Raw genomic sequence first — 12,559 nt, 5'->3', positions numbered from 1 at the left:
CCCTAGACCACCAGGTAAACTAATCTGGCCTGGGGGGGGACAGTGTAATTGCCACCCTGTGTGTGGGGCCCCCGGGTAACCGCTGGGCATGCCCATAGGAAAAGACGGCCCTGGCTGAATCCCACTCCACACACAATGAACAAACCTTTTTGCTGGTGGACTGACTGTCTAAAACAACCTTTTTCAACCAGGGTTCCTCCAGAGGTTATTAGGGATTCATTGAGCTCTGAGCAACTTTTTCTTTATCTCAGCCATTTAACCAATGATCTTTTCATATATTTGATAGGGAGATTCTTCCTACTGACCACAAACATTTGATTTGTTCCTCTATGATCATCATGCTAAGATAACATAAGCTGTAGATATAGAAATTATTTGCAGGGATTCCCTTAAACAGAAAAGTTATTTGAGGGTTCCTCTATGTTTACCAGGTTGAGAAAGGCTGGTCTAAAAGCTAGCCAGATGTGTTAAAAAGGACAAAGGGTAATAACTGAACATTAACTTACAACCATAAAGTTTCTAAAAAATTATCTGTAGAACAGTATTTGCATCTGTAGTGGGTTACATCTCATTTTAAAACAAAACATTTCTTACGGTTTCATTTATGGCTTTCACAAAATGGAGGTTCTCCTCGGAAAAGTAAAAGAGACGAGCAATGCCTGATAATAGAAGAAAATTATACAGATTACATATTAGTTATTGCAGTTGTGATACAACGATGTATAGAAAAATCTAATGTGCAGGCCAATCTTTAAAAAAAGAACTACAGCTTTCAATTGGGTGTCCTCAATTGCATCCTCTTTCCATCAAAGCCTTCTACACAAAAAGATCTGGAAATCTGCTGTAGAATGGCTGCAGGCCAGGGGTTTTCTTGTCCTTGTGGCATTGGTTGTCCAATCTGTGTCAGCGGCTATTGGTCCCTATAGTTTCCCCACTTATGGCTGTGCTGTGGAAGAATCGGCATCACCTGTGTCGCCGGTCTCATTGACTTCCGGTCGGCTTTTCCCAGGCGGCCGCGTATTGATGATGACTTCCGGTCTTTCCATCAAAGCCTCCTACACAAACAGATCTGGAAATCTGCTGTTAGAATGGCTGCAGGATACACTAGACAAAAATCTGCCCCAACCTAGCCACTTCTGTCTATAACAGCTCACTGTCATCCTTCCTAGACAAGCTCCCCACCGCCCCCCCCCCCCCCTCACTACACACGCAATCAGGCCCCGACCCCTACAACCTTGGCAAATGGAGGACACCAGAAGTCTCAAAAAACATAGCCCCGCTTTTGAGCGTCTGTGGCGTAAGTTTAAGTCTCAGAAAGACTTCAACTAGAATAAATCTGCCCTCCAAATATACTTTTCCTCTCTCCTCACTGCCAAGCAGACCAATTTTATCACTCTTATTAACACCTTCTCATCCAGTCCCCATCAACTCTTCTCTACCTTTAACTCTCTACTTCATCCTCCACTGCCTCCACCCACTGTCTAGGACAGTGATGGCGAACCTTGGCACCCCAGATGTTTTGGAACTACATTTCCCATGATGCTCATGCACTCTGCAGTGTAGTTGAGCATCATGGGAAATATTGTTTCAAAACATCTGGGGTACCAAGGTTCACCTTCACTGGTCTAGGAGATCGCCAATCATTTCAAAAATAAGATGGATACAATTCATGACGAGATCTCCAATACACAGATACCTCCCCCACGTAACACTTAATGTCCACAGGTACAATCATCGCTTCCCTCATTCAACCTGCTACTATAGACAAGGTTGCTAAACATTTTCTAATACACACCCAACCACCTGGACCCTGTTCCCTCCCAAATGCTATGGTCACCAGTGTTGGGGGTAACTAGTTACAAAGTAACGGATTACAGTAACTACATTACTTTTTTTGGTAACTAAGTAATGTAACTAGTTACAATACTAATATTGGTAACTACACTACTTTACTAGACTATAGGAACGCGCTTTCCTGCGTTACCCAAGCCGTGCGATACAATCGTTATTTCGAAGAATACAGAGGGATGAAATTTATGACTTTTTGTTGCACTTTATGTTTTATTCTGTTTTTTCAGGTTTTGTTCTCATGTTTCCCAAAGCCTGTGTTTATACAATAAACTCTATGCAGAAAGAGTGTCATGTATCTTCTTCTACACGGTCAATTAAGAAAGAGGAGTGTAAAGTAATAAGTAGTGAAGTTACTTTTCAAATGCAGTAACTAGTAAAGTAATCTCATTACAATTTACAGAAGTAACTAGTTACATTTTTTGAGTAACTACCCCAACACTGACGGTCACCCTCTTACACTCTCTAACTCACATCTTCAAACTCTCCCTCTTTTCTGACATCTTCCCCAACTCTCTAAAACATGTACTAGTCACCCCCATACTTAAAAAGTCTTCATTGGACCCCACCATTCATAACAATATATGCCCCATCTCCTTGCTTCACTTCTCTGTCAAAATCAATGGCTCAACTATGAACCTGTCCCCGCATGTCAAGGTTCAAGGAGTAACCCTGGACCCTGAACTATCCTTTCAGCCCCACATCCAGTAAAATACCCACTATTGTCCGCCATAGGTCACAGGTTTTCAAACAGGATGACTGTCTGTTCTGAGGTCCGGTTTGCATGAAGACAGGTTCTACGTTATACAATATGGGACAAATTGGCACATGCACAGCATCACCCAGACTGGCTCCCAGGATAAAGTGAAATGCCAACTGTGGTTTGGTTTTGATTTGGCTGCAACTTTTCAAACAGGTCTGTGTTAGGACATGTGGTTTTGATAAAGGGTGCAGGGTGGGTCAGTTGGAGACATTTATAAGAATTTATGTTAACAGTATGTAAGACAAATGTTTACCCATGTCATCCACTGTGCCAACAAGGTAGGTCTGATTTTTCACATGACATACACTCAGGTTGCACACTTCTAATTTATCTGCTTCCCAGCCACAAATCCAGTCACCACCCGACAAGCTGTAAACCATCAAACCTTCAGAGAGGCCGACAAATAGGAACGATCCATTTGCCCCTGCTGCAACACAATTAACTCTTCTGGATACCTAAAAGCAATAAAAGAAACATCTCAACAGATGGAGAAATAAATGAAAAACAAATTATAAAAAGAAACACAATGGTGTATCCGACTTTTTTTTTTTTTTTTTTTTTGATGGACTATACGCACTTTAACCACTTAAGCCCCGGAAGATTTTACCCCCTTCCTGACCAGGGGGTATTTTGCGATTCAGCACTGCGTGACTTTAACGGACAATTGCGCGGTCGTGCGACACTGTATCTAAACGAATTTGGCGTCCTTTTTTTCCCCACAAACAGAGCTTTCTTTTGGTGGTATTTGATCATCTGTGCGATTTTTTGATCATGCGCTATAAACAAAAAAAGAGCGTAAATTTTGCAAAAATAGCAATATTTTTCACATATTTTTATATAAAATTCCCCCCCAAAAAAATTTAAAAATCAAAATTTTTTAACATTTTCGGCCAATTTGTTTTATGCTACCTGTGTTTGGTAAAAAAAAAAATCGCAAAAAGTGTATTTTGATTGGTTTGCGCAAAAGTTATCGCGTTTACTAACAAAGGGAAAGATTTTTGTCATTTTTGTTGTTTTTTTTTAACGCGTAATGGCGGCGATCTGCGATTTTTTTTTGCGGTACTGCGACATTGCGGTGGACAGATCGGACCCTTGACTGACATTTTTGACACTTTTGGGGTTACCAGTGACATTTCTACAGTAATCAGTGCTATACATATGCACTGTTACTGTAAAAATACACTGGCAGTGAAGGGGTTAACTTTTTTTTAAAGGGAGGGGCTATGTGTGTCCCTAGGGGCATGCTTTCTACTGTGATTGGCTGTGGCTTCAGATGTATGAACAGTGATCAACGGTTCTACATAGTAGAACCGTATGATCATCCTTCATACACAGGGGAGAATGACAGGCAGCTTGTTTACACAAGCCGCGATACTTTCTCCCTCTCCCCCGACGATTACAGAGTGACCGGCGGACATCGGGTCCGCCGGTCACACGTGCGGGGGGGTGCGTGACCGCGCGGGAGCGGGAGCGCGCCTCCGGCAGCGCGCGCTCGCTCCCTAGACCCTCACAAGCTAGCGACGTAGACCTACGTCGCTTTGCCTGTGAGGGGCTGACTGCCGACGTAGATCTGCGTTAGGCAGTCGGCAAGTGGTTAACCACCTTTTTCCCAAGCCTTTTCCGACACTTCACTCCTATATGTAAAAATCTCCTTTTTTTTTGCGGGAAAATTACCTAGAACCACCAAAAATTATATATTTTTTTTAGCAGAGACAAGATAGAATAAAATGGACGGTGTTGCAATTTTTTATGTCACACGGTATTTGCGCAGTGGTTTTTCAAACGCATTTTTTTTAAAAACAAAAACACATTCATGAATAAAAAAAAAAAAAAACAGTAAAGTTAGCCCAATTTTTTTGTATAATGTGAAAGATGATGTTACACCGAGTAAATAGATACTGAACATGTCGCGCTTTTAAATTGCGTCTGCCTGTTGAATGGTGGCAAACCACGGTGCTTAAAATTCTCCATAGGCAACGCTTTAAACGCCTTTACGGGTTACCAGTTTAGAGTGGCACAAGAGGTCTGGTGGTAGAACTATTGCTCTCGCTCTGACATCCACTACAATACCTCATTATGTGTGGTGCGATCATTGTTTACATATGCGTGCAGGAGTAAAATATGCGTTCACATTTGCACGGTGGGACGGGCGCACTTTACATTTTTTTTTTTATTATTATTTATTTTAAACCTTTTTTTTTTTTTTACACTTTTTTAAAAAATGTTTTGTACAAACGTTATTGCTATCACATGGGATTAACAATATCCCTTTTGGCAGCATGGGCCGAGACAGGTCCTCTTTATGGAGTGACCCCAAATCTCTCCTCTCTCTCCAAATGCCCTCCCATGCAGCCGATCAGACTGAGATCGGTCTGATCGGCTGCTTTTCTGGCTGCTGGTGGCCAGGTAAACAAAGGGGAAGAACTGGAAGTGAGGAATACTTGTCGCTTCAGGTTTCTATGGTTACAGATAAACGGGAACAACGTTGGTTCCTCTCTCTCTGTACCAGGCTGCCATCGCCACCGGCCACATATCTCCTGGCCTCCGCGATGGGACCAGAGAGCCTGGGAGAGGCAGCGGCGGGAGAGGGGTGGGACTCCCTTCCGCCACCCGCAGAAGTGATCCAGCAGCCAATTAGCCACGTGGATCACTGCTGCATTGTAGAGAATCACCAGCTGCAAACAATGGCACTGGGATGATGGCTGTAGGTGCAGGCATCATCCCACTATAACCACTGAGACCCAAGGATGTACAGCTACGTTCTTGGGTGGGAAGTGGTTAAAAACATTACAGTATATCAGCCAATACATTTCTTGTTCCCCATGAAGCATGTCGTTTGGTACGTTTTGGCTATACAGTAAGTGATATGATAGCCAGGAGATTAATCTATGGAGCAGCACAGTGTGGCCAGGAACAGCTCCCATGGCTGTCTATCCAAGAACTCATCTGGGTCTTGTAGTTCTTAGTATTTTCTGGGAGGAACATTCTCCACAGTATTCCTCTATAGCAGCCTTTTTCAGCCAGGGTTCTGTGTAACCCTAGGGTTTCTTCAGAGGTTACTAGGGGTTCCTTGAGCAATGAGTAATTTCTGTTTCCTTGAAAATCAACTACTGACAACAATGATCTTTTTAGCTATCTTGGGGGGGGGGGGGTGATTCTTCCCAATGGCCAAACAAATATAAAGAGCATTCTTCCCAGCGATCGTCACACTAATGCACCATGAGTTGTAGATATAGTAACTTATAGCAGCCTCTTCCCTGAAGCTTGAAAGTTATTTCAAGGGTTCCTCTGTGTTAAGACACTTTAGAATGGCCGTTCTATGTGTGAATTTTCATTGCAAAACATTTCAATACAAATTTAGGATTTATGAAGTACAAGATTTCAACAATATTCTGCTGGTCTCAGGTCTTACTGCTCAGCCCTTGTAAGCAAGGATCCCAGAACCTGCACAGACTGGACAGCCACTGAGTACAAATTAATTAAATGAGGCGTAGGTAACATTAAGGCTAAAGACAGAAGGAGAAAGTAATTATGTTGGTTTAGTAACGCACTGGTTTAACTTGGGATCTGCAATACATAACTACAATAATGCCCCAACAAAATGACAATGGAAGACAGACAGGACACTCTAAAGCAGACCTTCTCAGTCATTTTACCCTACAGGAACCCTTAAAATATTTTTAATGTCTCAGGTAAACACTGCTACGATTAGTCCATCAGGGGTCATTGGGAAAATGCCCCTTATATTTTAGTGGAGATCAGTGGTGGCCAGAATGTTACTCTTGTTGACTCAACGGCGCTTTTCCACTGCATGGAACCGAACGGTTCGGCTCGCTTTTGTGCTTTTCCACTGCTGGTACCGCATGGTTCGGTGTAGGAACAGTTCGGTACGGTACGGCGGCGCTTTTCCACTGCATGGAACCGAACGGTACGGCTCTCAAAAACAGTACCACCTCGATTGTGGTTCCAAGAGGTACCATACCCAGTACCATATCCCACAATCCTTTGCATGTAGTCACTACTAGCCACTGATTGGTCAGAGAATCTTACCCACCCTGTTGTTATCCCACCCACTTAACTTTAGTACTACTTTAGTGGAAAAGCAAACCATACCGTACCGTACCGAACCGTTCCAACACCGTACCATGCGGTACCAGCAGTGGAAAACCAAACCGGGCCAAGCAGGGCCGAGTAGATCCAAACCGGTACTTGCAGTGGAAAAGTGCCACAAGTGGCGTTGGACCTAAAATTATGAAGGCACCATCAGATGAGAAGTCAGTTAGCCACAGCTCAAGGATCTCCAAGCCACCACCAGGTAGAGAATAGCTGATTTAAAGGAAACATGAAACACACACCATCTCTGACAGGTAAAGGAGAAACAACAAAGGGTAAGCCATGATATGAAAAATTTCCAAAAATACGGAGGATCAGAAACACAAGGGTGGTACTTCCAGAGAAAATTTGTTGCCAAAGGTGATTACATATAAAAGTTTTAGCGCACCTGATTTCTTTTCTACACATTTTTATCACCATTTGGTTCGAAGGTTGCAGCTATTCACACTATTGATCCTGCGCACTTATTTAATTTTATACACAAAGGTGATTACAAGCTGCACCAAAATAGCAACAGATGTTCAAAGGTGATATCTCCAGGCAAAAAGGTTGCCAGAGGTATACAAAGATTGGTGGAAGGGAGCCTTAGCAGGACATAGACTGGAAACATACAGCCAAGAAAGGGAAGTAAGGGTGGTAAAGACAGGTGAGATGGCATAACAAGCAGAAAAAAAAACATAAAGAACCAGGGAAAGCAGGATCAACCTAATGTTGGTTATACACACAGCAAATTTTGGAAAGTTGCAATTCAAGGCATGGGTGGCCCTGTTGACACCCTCCCACCCGACAGCCACTAATCATAAAATTGAAGGAGTTGGATGGAAAATTGTTTACTGAACAGCGGCTGTATCCAATAAGATGCAGCCATTGTTTGGATATTCAAACAGCAGATTGTGGCGGCTCTCGGACTACGATAGTCGGCAACAGAAGATTTGTCTATTCACACTGTTTAGCGTGGATGGGGGGAATCGACAGATTTCCAACATTCAGGTAAAACGAGGGAAATCCTGCAGTGTATGGCCAGCCTAAAGCATCTTATTACTACCTTCACCTTTCTCAAAAGCAGTATGACACACGGGATTCATGCTGTACTTCATAAAAATAGCAATGCAATATAATTACATGGATTTCAGCAGCTGGCTGTAAGATGTCAGCTTTTTTTTTGAGTTTCTCCTCTTCACGGCTTTTTTCCCGTATATTGATGAGCTCAATGGCCTGGTCAATCAGGAGTTCTACTACTTTTGCTATCATGCGATAGGGCTGTGGCAGAGAGTCTCGTGCTTGGTCGGGATCCCTCAAGAAATAATCCTCATGTTCTTCACTGGCCCAGTCTTTCTCAGAACCCGGAGGGGCTTCTAAGGGCCCTTTTCTAATGTATATCGGCATTCTGTAGGCTGGAGATCTAGAAATACAACAGTCTGCAAGCTGACCGCTTCAGAAATTCCTAAGAAAAAAAAGTAAAGAATCAGAGAAAGTTCTACATGAAAAAAAAACAAAGAATGTTAAAGAAGAATTCCAGGTATGGGAACTTTATACATAGTTACATTAGTCCAGCTTTGACCATAATATTTTAAGTATATACCATACCTGGCCAATGACCCTGGAAGCTGGAAATCATTGAAGTACATACCACTATCCAGTGATAAAAATGTACAAAACTAGGGGATTTTATAAGTGCTCTTCATGGGCAAAAATGTAGGCTCTAATGAGCAGAGCCCTCCGACTCCTCCTGTATTGAATTGTATTGTAGCTGTACTGTTTGCCCTAACGTTGTAAAGCGCTGAGCAAACTGTTGGCGCTATATAAATCCTGTATAATAATAATATCACAAAAATTAATAATTTTATTGTAGGTACATTAAAATAGATCCAATAAAACATCCTTATACATAAAGTTTTATTATGATTATTTTAAAGCAGGCATTGGCTCGTTAATCCCGACATGTTTCACCCAGAAGGGCTTCCTCAGTGGAAAACCGTCAACATACTGGAAACCCAAGAGTCCACATATAAAAGCCAGAATGAAACTGGTCTGAAGATTAGATTTAACCCTCAGGATTATCCATTGGGGATCCCAAGCTCAGCATACATGCAAGGGACTATCTAGTAACCGCAGAAGGTACAGACTGGACCAAGAATGAAGATTACAAAAAGTTTCACTGGATGGTGCCCAGTTATTAAGGATCTAAATACTCCAGCATGATGAAACATAGTTCACAGGAGTTAATCAGACTGGGCACCACACGACTCCAACCAAAAACTTTTTGTCTGGACTTTCGGGAAAAGGGTTTCAAGTATCCTGCTGGTTTTCCCCTGAGAAAGCTCTTCTGGGCGAAACATGTTGGGATTAATTATTCAATGACCACTTTAAAATAACCATAATGAATCCGCTTTCTCTATACTGATGTTTTATTGGATCTATTTTAACGTACCTACAATAAAATTAAGTTTTTAAAATATTCTGATATTTTTTTGTATGAAGAGCACTTATAAAATCTCCTAGTTTTGTACACTTTTATTACTCCGAGATTGAGAGAGATGTGGTGCTCATTTATCCTCATCAACTACCCATAGACTTTATTTTACCATGACTCCAGTGATCTCCCCTTGGTTCCGGGTCCCATGATGAATGTACCTTTGAGGGGGGGGGGTCCTTCCAGCCAAACCTGCCCTTAATCTATCCACTGCTATATATGTGCTCCAACATGGGAGACTCTCAAAAATATAGATTTGAAACTGCAGTACACTGGGGTGCCTTGACGTGGACACTGCGGCTTACACATATGTTTGCAAATGTGTGCAACTAAACCCCTTGTTTTTAATGTGAACTGCTAGACAGGACAATTCAGTTTTGTTACAGGCTAGCTGGTAAATTAACTGGTCATTTTTTTTAGTTTTTCGTTTTGGCTAGTTTCAAGGTCAGGGTCAAGGGTCAGGGTGAGTGTGTTTTAGGTATTATAAAAAAAAAACAGCAGTTTTTAATTATAAAATTAAGTAGATATTTATTATCATTTACCACCAAATGAAGGCCCAATTTGTGATGAAAACAAAATTCAAGGTACATTATACTTCACCTGGGTACACTAAGAGATCTGTTCATAAAGCATTTGTTGGATGAATGCATTGACGCAGGGTGGATGAATTTTGGCCATAATTTCTGTGATACGGGATATCCCAGAGGTCGCCATACATAGAAAAAATTAACAAACTCCTAATATATATTATATCGAAAAATTGTAGTTAAATGTATGTTTATTTACAAAATATTCATTACATAATTTTACTAAATATTAATTACATTTTAATTAAAACATATTCAAAATATAATAGGAGCTTGTTGAAGTGGTTCTCAAGTCTAAACATTTTTTACTTTAATGCATTCCTTGCACTAAGGTAAAAAATGTTTAGGCATCAATTTACAATCACTCTTATTTTTTCTATGTATTGCAACTTTTGGTACGCCCTGTAGATTCATTCCTTAGATCGTCAGCACCACCCAGTGGTCAGAATGCAGTATAGTTTTCTGAACTACCTCAATGAGAAAATATTTAACGCTCCATGGAAACTGCTCTCCTTAACCACTTTACCACCGGAGGATTTTGCTGTCTTGCGTCCAGGCCACTTTTTGCGATTCGGCACTGTGCGACTTTAACTGACAATTGCGTGGTCGTGCGACGCTGTACCCAAACAAAATTTACGTCCCTTTTTTCCCACAAACAGAGCTTTCTTTTGGTGATATTTGATCACCTGTGCGATTTTTACTTTTTGCGCTATAAACAAAAAAAAAAGCGTAAATTTTGAAAAAATAACAATATTTTCCACATTTTTTTATATGAAATTCCCCCCCAAAAAAATGTAAAAATCAAATTTTTTTTTATATTTTTGGCCAATTTGTTTTCTGCTACCTATGTTTGGTAAAAAAAAAAAAAATCACAATAAGCGTATTTTGATTGGTTTGTGCAAAAGTTATTGCGTTTACTAACTAAGGGAAAGATTTCTGTCATTTTTGGTGTTTTTTTTTTTTAACGAGTAATGGCGGCGATCTGCGATTTTCTTTGCGGGACTGCGACATTGCGGTGGACAGATTGGACCCCTAACTGACATTTTTGACACTTTTGGGGGTACCAGTGACATTACTGCAGTAATCAGTGCTATATATATGCACTGTTACTGTAAAAATGACACTGGCAGGGAAGGGGTTAATTTTATTGGAGAGGGAGGGGTTAATGTATGCCTGGTGCTTACTAACGTGTGTGGGGGGAGGTGACTGAGTGACACAAGGACAGATCGCAGGTTCAGCTATGCTGAACACTGCGATCTGTCACTCCTTGTCACTTAGGAGATCCGCCCGCTCTGTTTACACAAGGTACAGATCTCCAAACTCGATTCCCCGACGATCAGGGAAGAGCGGCGGTGATCGCCGCTGCTCCTCCCCTGGCCCGACTCCCGCTGTGACTGAACACAGCGGGAGCGAGACTCCGGCGGCGCGCGTGCGCGCACCGCCGAGAAAGGGGAATGTCTGGCGACGTAGGTCTACGTCGTCAGACGTTATCGAGCCACTTTGCCACAGTAGTGCTCTAGTGAGCAGACGGCAAGTGGTTAAACTCAAAAATTACCTACTAATGGCTAAGACCAACGGAAACTATTCTGTGCTACTACTCCTGGACCTCTCTGCTCCCTTTGACACAGTAGAGCACCGCCCCCCCCCCTCCTCCTCAAAAAACTCCACTGCCTTGGTCTCCATGACTGTACTCTTCACTGGTTTTCATTCTACTTATCCCAACACACCTTCAATGCTACTTACAACTCTACTACCTCCTTTCCTCTCCCTTTCTCCGTCTGGGTCCCCCAAAGTTCTGTTCTTGGGCCTCTACTTTTCTCAATCTACAGCTCCTCCCTGGGTCAGTTGATTGCCTCCCATGGCTTTTAATAGCATCTCTATGCTGACAACACCCAAATCTATCTCTCCATCCCTCAGCTCACTCCGTCAATCTTCTACGTGTCACCAACTTACTAACAGACATATCAGCCTCGATGTCACATCACTTCCTCAAACTCAACCTATCCAAAACCGAGCTCATGATATTTCCTCCCCCACGTTCCTCTATCACACCGCCCCCCCATGTCAAGGTCCTAGGTGTAATCCTGGACTCTGAACTATCCTTTTTTCGGCCCCACATCCAATCACTGTCCAAAGCTTGCCGCCTCAACCTCCGCAACATCTCCAAGATACGCCCCCTTCCTAACCAATGATGCCACAAAGCTTCTAATCCACTCCCTGGTCATCTCTTGTCTCAATCACTGCAACTCCCTTCTCATTGGCTTATCTTTAAATAGACTATCCCCCTTCAGTCAATCATGAACACTGCTGCCAGGCTCATCCACCTTACAAATCGCTTGGTGTCTGCTATCCCTCTTTTCCGATCCGTCCATTGGCTGCCACTCAACCAACAAATTATATTCAAGATACTAACCATAACTTACAAAAGCCATCCATAATTGGCGCCCAGCTACATCACTAACCTGGTCTCAAAATACCAACCAAATTGTTCTCTTCGTTCCCCCCAGGACCTCCTGTTCTCTGGTTCCCTTGTCACCTCTTCCCACGCTCACCTCCAGGACCTCTCCTGAGCCTCTCCCATCCTCTGGAACTACCTACCCCAATCTGTCTGCCTATCTCCTACTTTACAAAAAAGAAAAACATTCGCCCTGGTGGGACTTTGATTGAGGTGGACGAAATAGTCACTGGTGAATAGAAATTTCATTGAAGTCACATGCATATAAAACATGCATAGAATACATGACCAATATCACATACAGGCATCATTGCATTGCA

General features: G+C 42.3%; 1 protein-coding gene across 1 annotated transcript in view; it reads right to left on the bottom strand.

Moving 5' to 3' along the window:
- The window catches only part of WDR93 (WD repeat domain 93), a 94,510-nt gene extending 86,362 nt beyond the window's left edge, over window positions 1-8,148 (bottom strand). Inside the window, exons 1-3 of the mRNA XM_082254671.1 lie at window positions 7,847-8,148; window positions 2,865-3,066; window positions 595-659 (exon numbers count right to left, since the gene is read on the bottom strand). Coding sequence (XP_082110797.1) covers window positions 595-659; window positions 2,865-3,066; window positions 7,847-8,110 — 531 coding nt within the window. The 5' untranslated portion in view covers window positions 8,111-8,148. The remainder of the gene's footprint in view (window positions 1-594; window positions 660-2,864; window positions 3,067-7,846) is intronic.
- Window positions 8,149-12,559: the final 4,411 nt, after the last annotated feature.

This window comes from Pelophylax lessonae (assembly GCF_965119305.1).
Source record: "Pelophylax lessonae genome assembly, chromosome: 4".
Taxonomy (NCBI): Eukaryota; Metazoa; Chordata; class Amphibia; order Anura; family Ranidae; genus Pelophylax; species Pelophylax lessonae.
The sequence above is the reverse complement of the archived record's forward strand: the minus strand, read 5'-3'. Positions and strand labels throughout refer to the sequence as shown.